At 42.5% G+C, this 19,124-nt stretch overlaps 1 protein-coding gene across 1 annotated transcript in view; it reads left to right on the forward strand.

Moving 5' to 3' along the window:
• The first annotated feature begins 283 nt into the window (after nt 1-283).
• The window catches only part of creb5b (cAMP responsive element binding protein 5b), a 132,838-nt gene continuing 113,997 nt past the window's right edge, over nt 284-19,124 (forward strand). Inside the window, exons 1-3 of the mRNA XM_067995839.1 lie at nt 284-294; nt 1,329-1,455; nt 16,486-16,596. Of these exons, the coding sequence (XP_067851940.1) occupies nt 284-294; nt 1,329-1,455; nt 16,486-16,596 (249 nt within the window). The remainder of the gene's footprint in view (nt 295-1,328; nt 1,456-16,485; nt 16,597-19,124) is intronic.

The following is a 19,124-nucleotide window of genomic DNA, read 5'->3' on the forward strand; positions in this document are numbered from 1 at the left end:
GTATGAGAGAGGGCTGCATATAGTGACACCGTAAGTCCGGTCCTGCCCGATGCCAACTCACTCGCTGACACAGTGGTGTCAGTAGTCATAGTGATGAGAGAGAGAGCTATTAGCAAATCACTAATGAAATCAAGGGGATCAGATTCTTTGATTTACACACAACTTCCAGTTTTCAAGTCATTCAGTTTTATAAATTCTGAATTAATGGTATGTGGTGCTTCCTAAGTTATTATATTAGAGAGCCCATGTTACAGGCATTGTGATATTTAGGTTTGATTACGTAATGAGTGTAAGGTATGATTTTTCAGAGTTACTGTTTATCAGTTAGATATAATAGATTGTTCATTATACTTGTATAACAAACATTTTCATTGCAGTTTAAAGTATATTAGAAATGCAACACACATTAGGAGAAATTTTAATTCCCTCCACCCAGGGGAAACCAGATAAAATGGAAGTGGTACACTTACCGCTCAATTCCTGCCCACGGTCATTTTAATGCTGCTGTTTTTTTGGGTGGCTGAGGCACCTGCCTGACTCAGGTGGTAGGCTCATAAATTAATGCAAATAGATGTCATTCAGATAGGACCCCAATGCAATTTTAACAGACTACTGAGCAGGGCGTTTGCCATGAGCATAAGAAATAGGAACAGGACTCGGCCATACGGCCTCTCGCGTCTGCTCCCCTTTTCAATAAGGTCATGGCTGATCTTTGACCTCAACTCCACTTTCCCGCCCTATCCCCATATCCCTTGGTTCCCGTAGTGTCCGAAAATCCATCGATCTCAGTCTTGAATATATTCAACGACGGAGCATTCGCAGCCCTCTGGGGTAGAGAATTCCATGGACGCCTTGCTCAGTAAACCAGGCGGGTAAGAAGGAAGGGTCCTGTAAGGTAAATGTTAAAGTTTTCCTTGTGGGGCCAAGAAGAGCAGATGTGCACCACTAGGCCCCACAAAGAAAGTTTGGGATGCTGCCACCCCAGGTTTCCCCTTTCCAAACTTGAAACCCGCCCTAAACCACTTCACCCCACCCCCCCCACGTCTTACCTGACTGACTGCCTTCGGTCCATCCGATGTTTGCAGTCTGAAAGCCGGCGAGCTGCCTCTAGACACCTGATTTTGGTGGGCAGCTGGCCGGCAGGATATAAGTGAGGCTGTTTAAATAGATCTGGCCTCCTGGACAGGGGGCCTGCGTGCCCTGCTGGCTTCCCACCTGGGAGTTAAAATTCCTCCTATTGTGTTTTCATTAAGATGTCTTGTGTTTTTCACTTACCGTTATGTTCTGTAAAGTTGTTTTCTGATGTCCTTCATGTCTTATTCCCTCAGGCCTGTCCCAGGGTCACTGTCTTCATTACTGCATCTCCACAACAGACACAGGCAGCCCATGTCAGGGTCCATGCCTGGCAACCTCCCCAATTCTACAATGCCAGGATCTTCTGCAGTATTGATGCCTGTAAGTGTTTTTGATTTTTCTGTTCTTAATATTGAGTTCCCCCACCACTTTACTATTTAAATGTAAAGTCAGGCCATCATAGCATGGCATATAACACCCTTGTTACAAATTTGAGTCCGCCATAGATAGCTTCTCAGTTTCAGTGGCATCAGTTGCTCCCGTAAATGGTGTGAGCGTTTAACTTTTGTGGGAGTTCACTTTCATTGCCTTATATCTACTTGTACAGTAGTGTAACCCAGGGGTGTAACTGGAGATTCAGCCCGATGGAAATAATTGGTGCATTTTCAGCCAGGTGGAAGCACTAGCAATGAAATCTACCTATCTCTGGTGGTTCAAATTCTGCCATCAGTAGAGGTCTTCCAGTCAGAAAAACACCACTGTTGTGTGGCATATGAAGCTTTGTTATTCAAAATTAATCCTATAATTCCTATTAAAAAATTGCTTTAAGAGTTAGGATGGAATGATTGAATCAGTAGTTATCATCATGTAACAGACTAATCATGAGAAACTGGCAAACTTCCAGTCTACGTACCTTTCTAGGAAACCAGTTTTCTTTTAATTTAAAGTACATTTGGGAAGTACCTATAATAGCCTACGTCACATCTGCGGGAGGGGAAGCTTCGCTGTAGGGTGTTGAACCGTGAGTTTATTCTGGATCTTTTGCTACAAAAAAAGGATGGTACAATATTCTCCATCTGTAACTGGACAAAGTTTTACCATGGGGAATACAGATAAAAGTACGCCACTGGACAAATTAGTTATTTTCCTCCATATATTTCAGAATTATCCCTACAGGCTTTATTCTTAGTGTGTGCACCAGGCCAATAGGCCTCACAAGAGGTATCAAGACTCTTTGTGTTTATGTTGTGTTTGTTTGTTGGTTGTTTAATAAGAAGAAAATGGCTGGTAAGGACCTGGTATGAATTATGTCGGAGGCACCAAAACCCTCCTCAAGTGGATTTCACTTGGTAACTGATAAAAAGTGGTTCTGGGAGCAAAGCTAGAATGTTTGTGCCAGTGCATTTGCCATTGAATTTGGCAATTGAATCTGACTGCTGTAAGGCTGACCTCTCAGTCCTTCTTTATAATGTGCTTTTACTATTTTTGGCCTATAGGCAACTTGTTTCATCATTGAGAAAATTCCTCGCTACATTCCCCCGAATTTGGACTAACTACTCATGCACAAGGTTTATGCATACACAGTTGTTTTAGAGTCACATGTGCAATCTGAAGGCCAGTGCACTTGCAAATCTTGCACATGCGCATTTGTTATTCCTCCACACAGCGTAATTGAAGTGATTCGGCACCGAAGAGAGCCATCTCAATTTCAGTGGAAATAGTTCTATAATATAAAAGGGTCAAAAATTGCCCAGAAGAGAGATTGAAAATTGTTTGGTGGTTTGATTATTTGGCTACTAAAGATCTTATAAATAATATGGGACCAATAAGACAAGTTGATGATCAGAGGCTCAGGGTGATGCTTTCAGAGAGGTTTAAAAAGGCTGTGCGGTGAAAATAGGAAATAGCAAATTGGCAACGTGTTGAAGTCAATGGAAAACAAAATCCGGTAGTGTGTAAAACGGACTGCCGATTTCTTATTGCCTGTTTTTGTGCCACTGCCAAAGACCAATTTCACCCCCTGTGATGTGTATATAGACAAGGAAGGTCCCAGGGTCATACTAACTATGCTCAGTTAGTTGGTCTCCGCCAGAATTGGCAATAGGAGCCCCACAATTGGTTTCAGAGCCCCTGGATTAAGGATGGCAAAAAATGGGCAGGGTTCTTGATGCTGATCACTATCCACTGACCCCTACTGCAGTGTGCATGTGTGGATTTTGGATGAGGAAAAGAATCATGGTTGAATAGCCTCATTGTCAAGGTTCATTGATAAAGAATTGCCACTTGGACAAGGTACTGGACTGTGTCTGGAACTGAACTCCAGCAAGAAGTCAATGCCTTAATGAAAGGATTGGAAGTAATAAAAATTAAGTATTGATAGGAAAGCTTTCATTTAAAATGGAGTTTTTAAAGCATTTCACATATGTAGTGGATCAATGTTTGCATCAAACGCTGATTTTATTTTTCCCTAAACTAACACTAGCTAGATTATTAGAAACTGTAACCATATTTGAGCCACCTCCCACCTTCTTGGCAGGACATGGTCAGCAATTTTCATGGAGCCAGTAATGCTGTTTACGTCAACTCAAAATAATTTTTCTCTAGAATTTTAGGGTGTAGGCAGCATTGGACTCTAGCTTTGAACAATGTTATATTTTCCATTTTGTTTTTCATTGCCATTAAGACTTGCAAATTTTGTACCAATTAATACATTTATTAGGATACATTTCAGAATTATTTATGCTGCACAAATGGTAATCACTGCTATTAATAAATCACACTTCGCTGGCAATTTCAGAAAAGCAGGTACGTGGAGTGGAAATTAGGAGCAGTTCTGTCAATGTTTAGACAATGTGCCAATGAAATGTTGGGACACATAGCCAGAATAGTGGAGTACAAGTCTATGCTGAGGCTTCTGGGGGAATTTTAACCCGGCAGGACAGGTGGGAGAGGGGTGTTGTTAAATTCTCAAAAATGAGAGACCCCCAACCCGCCACGAACGTGTCTACTTCTGGTTTAACCAAGGCAGGTTGGGGGCTCGGACGATTAACCTGCTCTCGAGAGGTCGGTAATTATAATATGTTAATAAGGCTTCATGCCTCAGATTTTGCCAGCCATTTGGATTTAACAGCTGTGGACTGGGTTTCCCAGGCCTCAGGAAACCTGATAGCTGAAGGGAGGCGAGAACGGCCGGATCCAGCAGGGATGTGCTTTTCGAGCACTGCTTGTGGGCCAGGAGGAGTAGGAGTGCTTCTCCCCGGCCCCCCCAAGCAAACATGCCGCGATCTGCCAACCCCCCTGCGATCTCCAGACTCCCCTCCCCCAATCTCTTCCCCCCCCCCCCTCCCACAAACAGCCGACACCCCCCCTCAATCTCTCTCCCTCCCATGATCTCTACCCCCAGAACGCCCTTCTCTCTGGTCCCCGGCTGTGGCCTTCTACCGCAGGCCTTCCTGCCCGACTGCCAGCCAGCCTCTCAATCTGGCCAGCTACAGGGCGGGATATGAAGGAAAAAAATTCAAATAAGGTCCTGTTGGAGGGACCTCTGCATTTCCTGTATTTTCGGGTTTCTCGGCCGCTGCCTCCCCGCCTCCCCGGAAATATCAGGGCCATTACGCATTGGGTCAGACCACACCTGGAATAATGTGTTCTTATACGTAGCAATAAAAGAACCACATCTTACCCTGGAACTTTACTATGGATTGGGGGATTATATTTTTTGAAAATATTTAACCACAATAGCTCAGTGAGAGTGTAGATTATTTAAGTATTGGGCCTATGGTGAAAAAAAAGTAGTTTTCACTACTGAATTACTGACTGGGACATTTGGTGACCCTTTACAATTTGTGATCAGTGCAACCGTGCCTTTACAATCCTTTAATAACATCTCACTTTCATTACTCAACAATAACAACAACTTGCATTTATATACCATCTTTAACATAGAAAAACATCCCAAGAAGCTTCACAGAGGCATAATGAGAAAAACATGGTCGCCAAGCCAAAGAAGGCAATATGAGCAGCCAGGTCAAAGAGATGAGTTTAAAGGAACAGAGGGAGGTGAAGAGGCAGAGGTTTAGGGAGGGAATTCTAGAGTGTGGGGCCTAGGCAGCTGAAGGCATGGCCGCCAGTGTTGGGCTGAAAGGAGGGAGGGAGTACAAAAAGCCAGAATTGTAAAAATTGAAAGTTTGTGTGTATGTGTGTGTGTGTGTGGTTGGGGGGGGGGGGGGTGGGGGTGGCGGGTTTGTAGGCTGGAGAAGATTACAGAGATAGAGAAGGGCAAGGCCATAAAGATATTTAAAAATGTGGATGAGCATTTTAAAGTTGAGGCGTTGGGGCACCAGGAGCCAATCTAGGTCAGCGAAGGCAGAGTTGATGAGGGTTTCAGCAGCAGATGGGCTGACGTAGGGGCAAGCATGGTGATGCTTCGGAGGTGGAAGCAGGCAGTCTTGGTGATGGAGAGGATATGGAGTTGGAAGTTCAGCTCAGGATCAAATAGGACGCCAAGGTAGCAAACAGTCTGGTTCAGCCAATGATAGTGGCCGGGGAGGGGAGTGGAATTGTCTGCACCCCATGGTCTAGAGGGAGTGAAGATGGGGGGACATACCAGAGGGAACAACTGGGATGGGAGAGAGTAAAAGTTTTACTGGGGACAATGCATCAAAGGGGGAGGTGAGGGAGTGGTTGAGCAAATTAATGGTTGAAGAAGCATCGTTTTGAATGGACGGCCAAAGACAAGGCAGATGGAAGACGGTGGCCCTGAAATTCTGCAGATAGGACGCCAAGGTAGCAATAACCTCTTTAACTTCAGTGGGAGACTGGTGGAACCCCCAGGGAAATGGCAAAGTTATAGCGAGAGACCAGAACCCACCGGAACATTTCAGAGCCAGTGCTTCCAACAGCCTCGAGGTCCCCAGTGTAGTTTGAACCCAAACAATTGTAGCTCAAAAGTGAGAGGATTACCAAATGAACTCATTTGCATCTATTGTAGGAGTCAGTATTGTGAAACAGTGCATTTCCCCACTGAGCCAACAGGATGTCTCACCCCACTACAGACACATTCCTAAAAGGGAATTTCCACTGAAAGCCACTTCCTGATTACATTCCTGTGCAAAGTACACTGTGGCATTAAAGCTGAATGTCAAAAGCTTCTGATTTACATTTATCTTTGGAAAATTTCAATGCCTGTTTGGTTCATATAAAATACTACTGGCATTATTTGCACTAAAGCAGGGGGAATAATAGTGATTGTTTTTGGCGCAAATACCACATTTGCACCAAGATTTGTGCTGGCGTCATGGAAGGAGAAATTCTGGGTCAAGAGCTTTAATTTGATACTTCTATAAGTTCACCTCCTTGAGCTTTTTGAACTCAAATGAAAGAAAATTTCATTGCCTCCTCCTTTCCCTCACCCCCAAGCTCCTGCTTAAATTCATGACATTATTCACTGATATAAATTGAATCTTGCTTGCCATCTTGTGAGTAACATAGATCAAATGATTAGGAAATCTGCCCTGGATCAAATGCGTAAATACTGGCAGTCTAAACTGCTTTTGGATCTGCTATCAAACATGAATTTAACATTGTGAGCATGTGAGATTTTTCCAACAGTGGTATCGAGGGCAATGCTATTACTATCAATGACCTGATATTATATATAATGGAAGTGTTATGTATGCATAAGCAGCAAGTTACCAATTTACTAACCTCTCAGGAGCATTAGCAAAAGGCAGTCGAGTTTGTGTAAAGGAGCAGGGTGAATTTGCATCAATTCAGTTCCTCATTTTCCTTTTTCATGCACCAGGTGCATTTAGAAGCTGGTTTTATTTCTATCGTGATGGCTTTATTTATTCACTCTGAGCTCTGTCTCCAGTGATGTGGTTTGGAGTGCTGCCCATGATGACACAGAATTCCAGCCATTTTCCTCTTAAAAACAACCACCAAATAACACAACATAAACACAAAGAGTCTTGATACCTCTTGTGAGGCCTATTGGCCTGGTGCACACACTAAGAATAAAGCCTGTAAGGATAATACTGAATTATGTTGAGGAAAATAACTAATTTGTCCAGTGGCGTACTTTTATCTGTATTCCCCATGGTAAAACTTTGTCTAGTTACAGATGGAGAATATTGTACCATCCTTTTTTTGTAGCAAAAGATCCAGAATAAACTCATGGCACAACACCCTACAGCAAAGCTTCCCCTCCCGCAGATGTGACGTAGGCTATTATAGGTACTTCCCAAATGTACTTTAAATTAAAAGAAAACTGGTTTCCTAGAAAGGTACGTAGACTGGAAGTTTGCCAGTTTCTCATGATTAGTCTGTTACATGATGATAACTACTGATTCAATCATTCCATCCTAACTCTTAAAGCAATTTTTTAATAGGAATTATAGGATTAATTTTGAATAACAAAGCTTCATATGCCACACAACAGTGGTGTTTTTCTGACTGGCAGACCTCTACTGATGGCAGAATTTGAACCACCAGAGATAGGTAGATTTCATTGCTAGTGCTTCCACCTGGCTGAAAATGCACCAAGTATTTCCATCGGGCTGAATCTCCATGTAAGTCTCTTCCGCTATTTTTGAGAAGGAACTTCATTAATTATGCATTACAGGTGCAAAAGCATCCAATATGGCAGGCGGTGTACGTGCACACATTCTGAGCTGGAAGTGCGCCGCCCACCATATTGGTATAGGCATCAGGTATAAATTTTTTAAAAATACTTACCTGAATGTGGAGCCAGGAGGTGCAGGATTGTTCCTCCTGTCTCCACATTGAATCCACGGCCGCTGCCGGCCACCACTCGCCCTCCCCACCCACTTGATGCCTCCGTCCCTCCCGATTGCTAACCAAGGACCAATATAGGCTGGGTGTGGGCCTACCCGTTCCGACGCATGAATCGCCTCCTGCTCCCAATTTGCATTAGCAGACCGATGTGAACTAATTTCTAGGCCACGATCTTTAGCAAACCCTCTAATAATTCCAATGTTTGGCTGGAGGTCCCGCTGGACTTCTGCCCATCATAAGCAGACATAAAAGGCAAGAGGACTGATGTTCTTGGGCCTCCTCTGTCCGGGCGCTAAACAGGAGCACAGCATCTGGATTTGCTGTTCCAGTGTAATTTAAATGGCCCAGGACAGCCCTAGTGCAGTTTCCGTTCCCTCGAACGTGATCTAATGTGTGTTGTCATGATGTGGAGATGCCGGTGATGGACTGGGGTGGACAAATGTAAGGAATCTTACAACACCAGGTTATAGTCCAACAGTTTTATTTGAAAATCACAAGCTTTCGGAGATTATCTCCTTCGTCAGGTGACTCACATATTTTTTGGTTGACACTGGTTTTTGGCTGCCAATGTTTTGCCCCTTACATTCTTTAGAAAAGCTTATCTAAAAATATATGTAACCACTTAGCTTAAAGCTTCCCTTTAAATTCACCTACAATGCTTTTATGTAAGTTCCAAATCGCACTTGCACTGAACATCATGCTCTACCTGCACCTCCAAAGCAATACCAAGTACTGAGTCTATAGAAATCCATTCCAATAATCTTTGAACCTAATGTTATGTGGGCTGCTGGCCTCCAATGGTGCCCCAATGGGCATCCACCTCTGAAAAGTCAAAATCTTGGACTTTCGTCCAGATAAAGGCTGATTTTAACTTGGCCCGCCTGGCAGAAATGGGGTGGTAGCAGAGTTAAAATAGCTGTGGTGAACTTCCTGTCCTGTTCTCACTCCACTGCTACAGGGGAGGGTCAAGAACCAGAGGGCATAGATTTGAGGTGATTGGCAAAAGAATCAAAGGTGATATGAGGAGAAACTTTTTTATACAGCGAGTGGTTAGGATCTGGAATGCACTGCCCGAGGGAGTGGTGGAGGCAAATTCAATCATGGCCTTCAAAAGGGAACTGAATAAGTACTTGAAACGAAAACATGTGCAGGGCTACGGGGATAGGGGAGGCAGTGGGACTAGCTGGATTGCTCATGCATAGAGCTGGCATGGACTCGATGGGCCGACTGGCCTCCTTGCTGCTGTAACCAGATCATTGAAGTGTCATGAACAGGTGCAGAAAATAATCAATAAGGCTAATGGAATGCTGGCCTTTATATCTAGAGGACTGGAGTACAAGGGGGCAGAAGTTATGCCGCAGCTATACAAAACCCTGGTTAGACCGCACCTAGAGTACTGTGAGCAGTTCTGGGCACCGCACCTTCGGAAGGACATATTGGCCTTGGAGGGAGTGCAGCGTAGGTTTACTAGAATGATACCCGGACTTCAAGGATTAAATTACGAGGAGAGATTACACAAATTGGGGTTGTATTCTCTAGAGTTTAGAAGGTTAAGGGGTGACCTGATCGAAGTTTATAAGATATTAAGGGGAACGGATAGGGTGGATAGAGAGAAACTATTTCCACTGGTTGGGGATTCTAGGAGTAGGGGGCACAGTCTAAAAATTAGAGCCAGACCTTTCAGGAGTGAGATTAGAAAACATTTCTACACACAAAGGGTGGTAGAAGTTTGGAACTCTCTTCCGCAAACGGCAATTGATACTAGCTCAATTGCTAAATTTAAATGTGAGATAGATAGCTTTTTGGCAACCAAAGGTATTAAGGGATATGGGCCAAAGGCAGGTATATGGAGTTAGATCACAGATCAGCCATGATCTTATCAAATGGCCGAGCAGGCACGAGGGGCTGAATGGCCTACTCCTGTTCCTATGTTCCTAACCTTCTATGATTCTATGATTTACTGCGGTCTTCCGCTGGGCGGTCCAGGCATCTGCCTGAATCAGGCGGGATCCTCATTGCTGTATGCAAATTGGAGTCCTATGATGCAATTTTGAGGGATAACTGGGCAAAGCATGCACTGTGCATACTCAGCCCAGTTGTACTGGGTGGTGGAGAGGTAGCGGCCCCAAAAAGGTAAGTGAAAATAATTTTTGTAGGGCCTGGAGGAACTGGACTGCTCCTCCGAGCTCTGCGAGAATAATGTTGGCGTATTCTGCCCCGGGCTCCCTCCTCCCTCCCCCCCACCACCCCGACCTACCTTCCTGCCGGTGGGGTCAGCCTCTGGACTGCTCGATATTGCATCAGTCCGCAGCCAGTGAGCTGCAGGAGGACACTCATTAGGGGCATGCAGCTCACAGACAAAACTATAATCAGGCCCAGCTTTTGAAATGGACCAGGACCCCTGCCGGGAGGAATGGTCAGCTGGCCTGCATGCTCCACTGACCGGCTGCCCCATAGTTAAAACCCACCCTATGGCCTTGCTTTTCTTTTCAGTGGAACGGGCTTCTTTGAAGAGCAAACAATTTTTTTTCTCAATATTCAGGTAATCATGCAGATAAATCATTCTTGCTTTTGGTCACCATCCCTATCTTTCTCCCTCCACCTCTTGGTTCCGCTTCTTTTGCCTCCTCTGGGACATTTTGTTGTGTTAAAAGTGTTATATAAGTAGATTGGTCAGGGCCTAAATCAACGCTTTTGGAGTTTTGAGTGGCGTGGAACTCCGTTGTTGGCGCAGCAATCAAAGCAATCAAGTTTTGCCTTCTCTCGCAACTGGCAACCTTGCATATATTAGGATTTCAAGGGCATGAGGTAGTCACTGATGCAATTAACTTATGAATACTGGCTGCAACCATACTAGGGAAACTAGCCAAGCCAGATAATGCCCCTCCACTCATGAAGATACAAGTGTCTCCAGACAGGTTAGCATGTTGTTTACTCTAAAAATCAAAACAAAGAAACTCTTTACGTTCATCTGTCAGTCTAAGTCACATCAACAAAAAATAACAATGCAGAAATATTACATGACTGGGCTCTATTTCCATCACAATGTTAATAAAACTGGATTGTGTTGGATAAGTTGTACCCAGTGGTTGTATAAAAGCTTCTGTTAGGGAGCTGAGAATGTAACATTTTAACAAAGATACAGTGAGAGGGGGACCCGGAAACTTGGTCTGGTGAAGCGATTGGTTGGTTTGAGAACAGTGCAGTTGAGCAATCAGCACATTCAGTTTCCAGCTCATTGTAACATGGGGGTTTTTAGATTGATAATTTCTAGAATGCAGTTTGAGGAGAATTTAACAGGAAGTACAATCAATTTTGGCAGACTTGTAATTGAACATCATCATGCTGGGGTCTGTTACCAAGATTGTTCAGCTTTCGTTTGTAGTGGAATGATTAGCTTCCCACAGTCATCCTTCGGTACTCCTGTTGTAACATTCATTTCACATTTAAATCTGTTAAACTTTTATTAATGCAAAGCCATATTTCTGTTATCTTCCTTAAGATTAAAACACATACAACAACACTACAGCACAATTTACCGTTCTCAGTTTCCCACTGGCATGATATTTTTCTCCTCACTTCAAAGTTAGGGAAAAGGTTTGTATTCTGTAAAAGCCAGCATTTGTCCAGTGCTTGTTTGATGCATTTGACAAATGAATAAGAAAATTTATAATTTCAAATTTAGGTTGATTATGCTTTAATATCCATACACAGACTTGCACATACACAATCTTTTACTCACATACACCACCAGCTATTTTTTAATGGAAATATTTACTTCAATTGATGTAAAATGAAACACACATATACAGTAGAACCTTACTATTATAAACCTCGTGTTTTACAGCAAATCTTTCTCTTCTCATGCCTTTAACAATGCTGTATTGTAGTAAACAGAAGAGCACAAATCTCGATGAGATGAACACTTGAATGAGAACTACTTTTCAACTTTACACGTTTGTAATGAGAAGATTTAACTCTAATTGTATGACATTTAAAATGTCCAGAACGGTCCCAACCATGTACTTTGAAATTGAAGTAAAGCACTCTAACTGTACTTTTGTAGCATGTCCAGTGCTAACAGATCAAGGCATTCCTCTGGTGATTTCAACAATTTGCATTCATTCTCAAATAAGTCGTGCAGGGGCATGTTGCTATTAACGGATGTGAAGCAGTCACAGTGGACATTTCCATTACCATACTGTTTCCTGCCTTAGTTTCAAGATGACTGAGAGCAGAAGTTTTTCTTTCTTAAAAACAAGAGTTCTTTCCCAAATTCAGAGGCTTCTCATCTAGAATTTTGTTTTACTTGTTTTCTGAAATTAATCTTCTAAACACCAGGTTTTCTTGGTGGGAGGGGTGGGGGTTGGATAATTCTGGTTACGCTACAGGCTAAAAATTTATGGGTAAAGATTTCCTTCACCACATGCTTTTGTTAAGCATTATGATTAATTGCTGTAAACATTTGTTAACATTTTATTAAAGGAAATCTGTATAGAATCATAGAAAGGTGACAACACGGAAGGAGGCCATTCAGCCCATCGAGTCCTGGCCGGCTCTATGCAAGAGCAATCTAGCTGGTCCTACTGCTTTCCCCGTAGCCGTGCAGATTTTTTCCTTTCAAGTACCTCTCCAGTTCCCTTTTGAAGGCCATGATTGAATCTGCCTCCACCATCCCCTCTGACAGTGCATTCCAGATCCTAACCACTCGCTGTGTAAAAAGGTTTTCCTCATGTCACCTTTGGTTCTTTTGCCAATCACCTTAAATCGATGTCCTCTGGTCCTTGACCTTCCGCCAATGGGAACACTTTCTCTCTATTTACTCTGTCTAGACCCTTCATGATTTTGAATACCTCTATCAAATCTCTTCGCAACCGTCTCTGTTCCAAGGAGAACAACCCCAGATTCTCCAGTCTGTCCACGTAACTGAAGTCCCTCATCCCTGGAATTATTCTAGTAAGTCTCTTCTGCACCCTCTCTAAGGCCTTCACATCTTTCCCGAAGTGCGGTGCGGTCCCAGAACTGGACACAATACTCCAGTTGTGGCCGAACCAGTGTTTTATAAAGGTTTATCATGACCTCCATACTTTTGTACTCTATGCCTCTATTTATAAAGCCCAGGATCCCTTATGCTTTTTAACCACTTTCTCAACCTGCCCTGTCACCTTCAACGATTTGTGCACATATACCCCTAGATCTCTCTGTTCCTGTACCCCTTTTAGAGTTGTGCCCTCTAGTTTATATTGCCTCTCCTCATTCTTCCAACCGAAATGTATCACTTTGCATTTTTCTGCATTAAATTTCATCTGCCACATGTCCACCCATGCCACCAGCCTGTCTAAGTCCTCTTGAAGTTTATCACTATCCTCCTCAGTGTTTACTACCCTTCCAAGTTTTGTGTCATCTGCAAATTTTGAAATTGTGCCCTGTACACCCAAGTCCAAGTCATTAATATATATCAAGAAAAGCATTGGTGCTAGCACTGACCCCTGGGAACACCACTGTACACCTCCCTCCAGTCCAAAAAACAACCGTTCACCATTACTCTCTGTTTCCTGTCCCTTAGCCAATTCTGTATCCATGTTGCTACTGCCCCCTTTATTCCATGGGCATCAAACTTGATGATAAGCCTACTCTGCAGCACTTTATCAAACTGAAACAAAGTTTCACAAATCTTCTTTAGGGATTTCTCTGATTCTTGCTCTGTTCGTTTGATTACCTTCGCTTTAAGTAACTTAGAATTGTTTTAAATGATTCCCTTACAGGAGAATATTCGAGGTTCTTAAGCTGTTTATTAAAAAAGTGCTTTGCTTTGCTTTGCTTGCTTAATCAAGGTCTAACCAATCCTCCCAACCCAGACTTCCAGCAAACACAAACAGTACAGGTACAGCTGAGGCTAGCTGGAGTCAAGTGTGCTAAGCTTGGAGGCAGGGACTAATTATTGGTAATTGTTATAGACCCCCGGGTCAGACACCTTAACATGATGAGTTACTATAGAAACAGATTTCTACTCTTTTGTTTAACCAATAAGGATACACTGGGTTTCACAAAAGTGCCCCCCTTTTTAGAGGGGCACAAACAATGAACACCCAAATCATTAAAAAAAAGGAAACTTAACAGATTAAATAAGAATATTATTATCCCCATCGACAATGCACTCCAGTCCCTGCGATGCACACTGGTCGCGGAAGGCCTTGAATGCACCAGCGGACACCGTGTTCTCCTCCTCCAGGGCCACCTGGGCACGGACAAGATCACGGAAGAGAGGCAAGCAGCCAGAGCAACCACACCCAAATGGTCCGACCTAAACCTGTAGATGGCCACCTTGGCCAGGCCCAGGAGCAGACCCACGAGGAGGTCCTCTGACTTGTCCGCCCCCCCAGACCAGGTTGCCCAAAGATCAGGAGTGTGGGACTGAAATGGAGCCAGAAGTTGAGGAGCCCCCACTTCAAATAGTGCAAAAAGAGCTACAACCTCTCACATTGAACAAAAACTGGAATACGGTCTTGACCAAGCCGCAAAAATTATAGGTGGCCTGAGAGTCTGTTAAATAACTTTAAAATCTATTAAATAGGACTGCTCAGTGCAACACTCTCCATCCCAGATCGGCAATGGTACGGGGGAGGCCTCTCATATAACGAGCCCTCCATTGGAGCCCCTCGCCTCCGCCGAACGGCAAGTCCAGATGGAAGACAAGGGCAAGGAAGTGGAGAGTGTGCATGAAATCCCATTCAACGGCAAAAGAAGTAAAACGTTTTTTTCAGGCCATGCTACTAGGCTTTATTAAAGCCCCCAAATTTATTTACATGATGAAACCCCCATCTTTACAGGTCTAATCTCTGTGTGTTGCTTGCCCATTTAATGTGGATGCTTGGTGATTTCTAGTCTATCCATTTTTAAATTTGGGACTGAGTGGGTTGTGAAAAGTTGATTTTTGCTGATTTTTAGACTTGCCCTACTGATGTTTCTGCATAATTGCTTGTGTACTAGTTAATAACAACCCTGTGGTAATTATGAATCAGGAAGGTATTGATCCTATCAACATACAGGTGGTGACGAATAATGCGGGTGAATGCGTTAATGCGGGTGAATGTGTGGTACCCCAGCAGCAGCCATGATGCTTTCATCTCATGCCAGTCCATGGTGCCAACACTATTACAAACAGCAGGCAGACTGGATGGAAGGTCCTTGCTCTCCCCCCTTGTCTGCTGTCACTTCCACTTGCTCCTCATCATTGGTGGTGGGTGGTTCACTAGGTGCTCCCTCCTGGTGGGAAAGTCTGGGTTTGAGAGAGCGGGATTAAGAAGACTGTTGGAATCAAAGCAGAAGGCTTAGCTGAAATAAACAGTAAGAAAATATTTTCACACAAGAAAGCCAAAAAAAAAGAGGCTATGAGGTAGTGAGAGATGAAAACACTATTGTAGAAAGGGGCAAGGGATATAAAAAAATGAGAAAACCAGAAAAAAGAATAATGGTCAACATTGCAAAAAAATTGGAGTCCCGATTAAGTGGCATGTATATGAATGCACAAAGTACCCAGAACAAAATTGGATGTTAGAATCATTAATAATTGTGGAGAGATATGATATAGTAGCTATAACTGAGACTTTGCTTAGGTCTGGACAGGACTGCAAACTTAATTTATCTGGTTATATCATTTTCAAGACAGATGGGGAGGGAAGAAAGGGGGTACGGTGGCAGTGTTAGTGAAGGATTCTATCACAGTGCTAGAATGTAAGGGGTTGTTTTAAGACAGAAGCTATATGGATAGAGTTAATGTTTGAAATGGTACAATTCTTGGTGTGCATTACAGGCCACTGAATAGAGGTGGAGGTTTGTAGCCAGGTTCAGAAGGATATATAAGAATAACAGGAAAATAATACTGAGTGTCTTTTACTATCCCAATTTTCTACCCTCCTTCTCCTCCTCTCCTGAATGCACTGATTGTTGCAGAGGTATGGCTCAATCCGCTCTGGTGCCATGCCAACATAGCCATTATTCATGTATGAGTCTTGACAGTGAGTATCAACAGACTATTCACCTAAGGGACAACACAGATGAGTTTGATCCTGTTTTTATTCTACATCTACACATTCGCACCTTAAGCAGCGCTCACTGGATTGAGAATCTTGACCAATTTTCCTCTTCACACACGTGACACTGAGGCCTATTATAGTGCTCTCTACCACAGCATCAACTGAAATCAGATAACACAGATAAGGGGAAATAGTTGTTTAACTTTAAAGCAATCCTAACTTTGCTTAAGCAGACAATGACATATAAACAAGAATATAATTTCTTTTTGTTAAAGCATGTTGAAGGATTAGCAAATTATGCAACCTCCAAAATTAACAATTACTGCTGATTCTTCATTGATTGTCACCAGTTATTTAAGCACTTTGGCAGAGAAAACTTAAATATTTAAATGTCCCTTCTTTAGTCTGTTAGTTGATATTCAATGACAAATACAGCCCAGAATATATCTTTCAAAACGTGATTTTAATGATTTCAACCAACTTCGAAAACTGTATTGTCTTATATTGTTAACCTGTTAAATGTTTAATTGTCATTGTTTTTTTAAAAATCACTGCCTAATACTTTTTTTCTTTTTCAAAGATGGATAGGCAATTATCCATGAGTTCTAATATCATGGGGATGCCAGGCCCTTCTCTAAATAATCCGTGCACTCCTCCTCAAGTCCAACAAATGCACTCAGAAGCCAAAATGGTAAGAAACAGCAAAACATTCTTTGTCTGCATGAATGTGCATGTGGGTGGAAGGGTGGGGAATTATCTGTAATTTCCATGAACCTCATGGTTTCAAGTACATTTAACTCCCTGTAAAATTAATGTATTATACAGCCTGTGGGGCTTTTAAAAAAATGTCTTGTATCACAAAAAATGTTCCTAGCAAGGATCTATTGAACAACTTGTTGAACATTGGCCTCTGGGGCTCATTTAATGATTTTTGTTTTTGATAGTAATGGCTTAGCTCTAGCAGTGTTGTAAAAGTACTGCTCAGCTTCCAGGAATGTAAAAAATAATCAAACGTGTCTATAATCAATGCCACTTTGTAATGTTCTACACAAACTTGTTTAATATGATTGTTTAACTTGTGACTTGACAATAATGAGAGATATCTGAATTTGCCACTCATGAAATATGTGGATGGGTCATTTATTGGATACTTTAGTTATTTAGTGATCCATTGACAGGGTTGAGCTTTCAGTTCTTTGGTTTCATTTGGGCCTGGTGAATTTCTCAGATTTCAGCTTATGAATTTACGTCTTTAGAGAACTGATCTATAATTGCAAAACAAATACTTGAAAATTGATTCTGGATTCCATGAAATTTAATTGGCTTAAAGTCAAAGCTGAATTCTAAATATTCACACATCCTTGATAATGTACAACACAAAAGATAAAAGAATATGACCGTCACAAAACATTGCTTGGACAGACTGAGGTATTCATATGTCTTTGTGCTGTATGTTATTAGCTCCAATCAAGAAAATTCTCTTACAAGGTTTAAGTGTTCTTAGTCACATGTAGGTGGCTTGGTACAACTCAGGTTAGTTTATCACTGTAGACAAATTCTGTTGCCTGCAGACAGCAGTTCATTTCTTTGAGACAGTGGGGGTAATTTGAACTCAGGAGTGTTAGCACTGTGCATTCTCTGAACTCAGTAGTGTTAGCGCTGTCTGTTTTGTGAACTCGGTAGTGTTAGTGCTGTCTGTTCTCTGAACTCAGTAGTGTTAGCGCTGTCTGTTCTCTGAACTCAGTAGTGTTAGCACTGTCTGTTCTCTGAACTCAGTTGTGTTAGCGCTGTCTGTTCTCTGAAATCAAAAGATGGTAAACATAGATCATTGAAGTGTCATGAACAGGTGCAGAAAATAATCAATAAGGCTAATGGAATGCTGGCCTTTATATCTAGAGGACTGGAGTACAAGGGGGCAGAAGTTATGCTACAGCTATACAAAACCCTGGTTAGACCACACCTGGAGTTCTGTCAGCAGTTCTGGGCACCACACCTTCGGAAGGACATATTGGCCATGGAGGGAGTGCAGCGTAGGTTTACTAGAATGATACCCGGACTTCAAGGGTTAAGTTACAAGGAGAGATTACACAAATTGGGGTAGTATTCTCTGGAGTTTCGAAGGTTAAGGGGTGATCTGATCGAAGTTTATAAGATATTAAGGGGAACAAATAGAGTGGATAGAGAGAAACTATTTCCGATGGTTGGGGATTCTAGGAGTAGTCTAGAAATTAGAGTCGGACCTTTCAGGAGTGAGATGAGAAAACATTTCTACACACAAAGGGTGGTAGAAGTTTGGAACTCTCTTCCACAAATGGCAATTGATGCTAGCTCAATTGCTAAATTTAAATGTGAGATAGATAGCTTTTTGGCAACCAAAGGTATTAAGGGATATGGGCCAAAGGCAGGTATATGGAGTTAGATCACAGATCAGTCATGATCTTATCAAATGGCGGAGCAGGCTCGAAGGGCTGAATGGCCTACTCCTGTTCCTATATTCCTATGTTCCTATATTCCTAGTAGTGTTTGTGCTGTCTGTTCTCTGAACTCGGTAGTGTTAGCGCAGTCTGTTCTCTGAACTCGGTAGTGTTAGCGGTGTCTGCTCTCTGAACTCGGTGCCTTGTTCGAGCTCTGTAGCCTGCCTGACAATGACTGGATCAAATTACACATTCCAGAAAACTTGAATTGCTCTGCAGCAGACAAGGTACACATTGCAGACAAAGGGTTGGGTGAGTATTGTTCTCCCACATCCTGTCGGTGGCAATACCAGAATGTGGTGGCAGTAGATGCGACCAAGAACGGGTGGGCTGGGGATAGGTGGGAGGTTAAAATAACAGCTTTTTTAAGCACGACCGCAATCCGGCTCCGATGCGGTCTCTCAGTTCTCTCAGGCAAACGTTTGGCTGAGAGTTGTTTGCACTGAGTCTCTATTCACTCTTCCAGCCCTCATTCAATTAAATTAAATATTCAGAAAATAATCAATTGTTAACATCCTGAATCAAACTTGAGTATGTGCACAAGCTTATATTTTTAAGAATGATGACAAAATCTGAAATATTGGAATATTCTGAAGTTAACATGTACCAATATTAAACAGTCAATATCTGCAGTCAAGTTACTTGAAAGAATCATAACATTTTATAAGAACTTGACTCTTTTGCTAATATAAATTATAGCACTCCAAATATGTTTCCAATTCTCATCCATTTTTTACCTTTGTGT

This window comes from Heptranchias perlo, chromosome 2, assembly GCF_035084215.1.
Source record: "Heptranchias perlo isolate sHepPer1 chromosome 2, sHepPer1.hap1, whole genome shotgun sequence".
Classification (NCBI taxonomy): Eukaryota; Metazoa; Chordata; class Chondrichthyes; order Hexanchiformes; family Hexanchidae; genus Heptranchias; species Heptranchias perlo.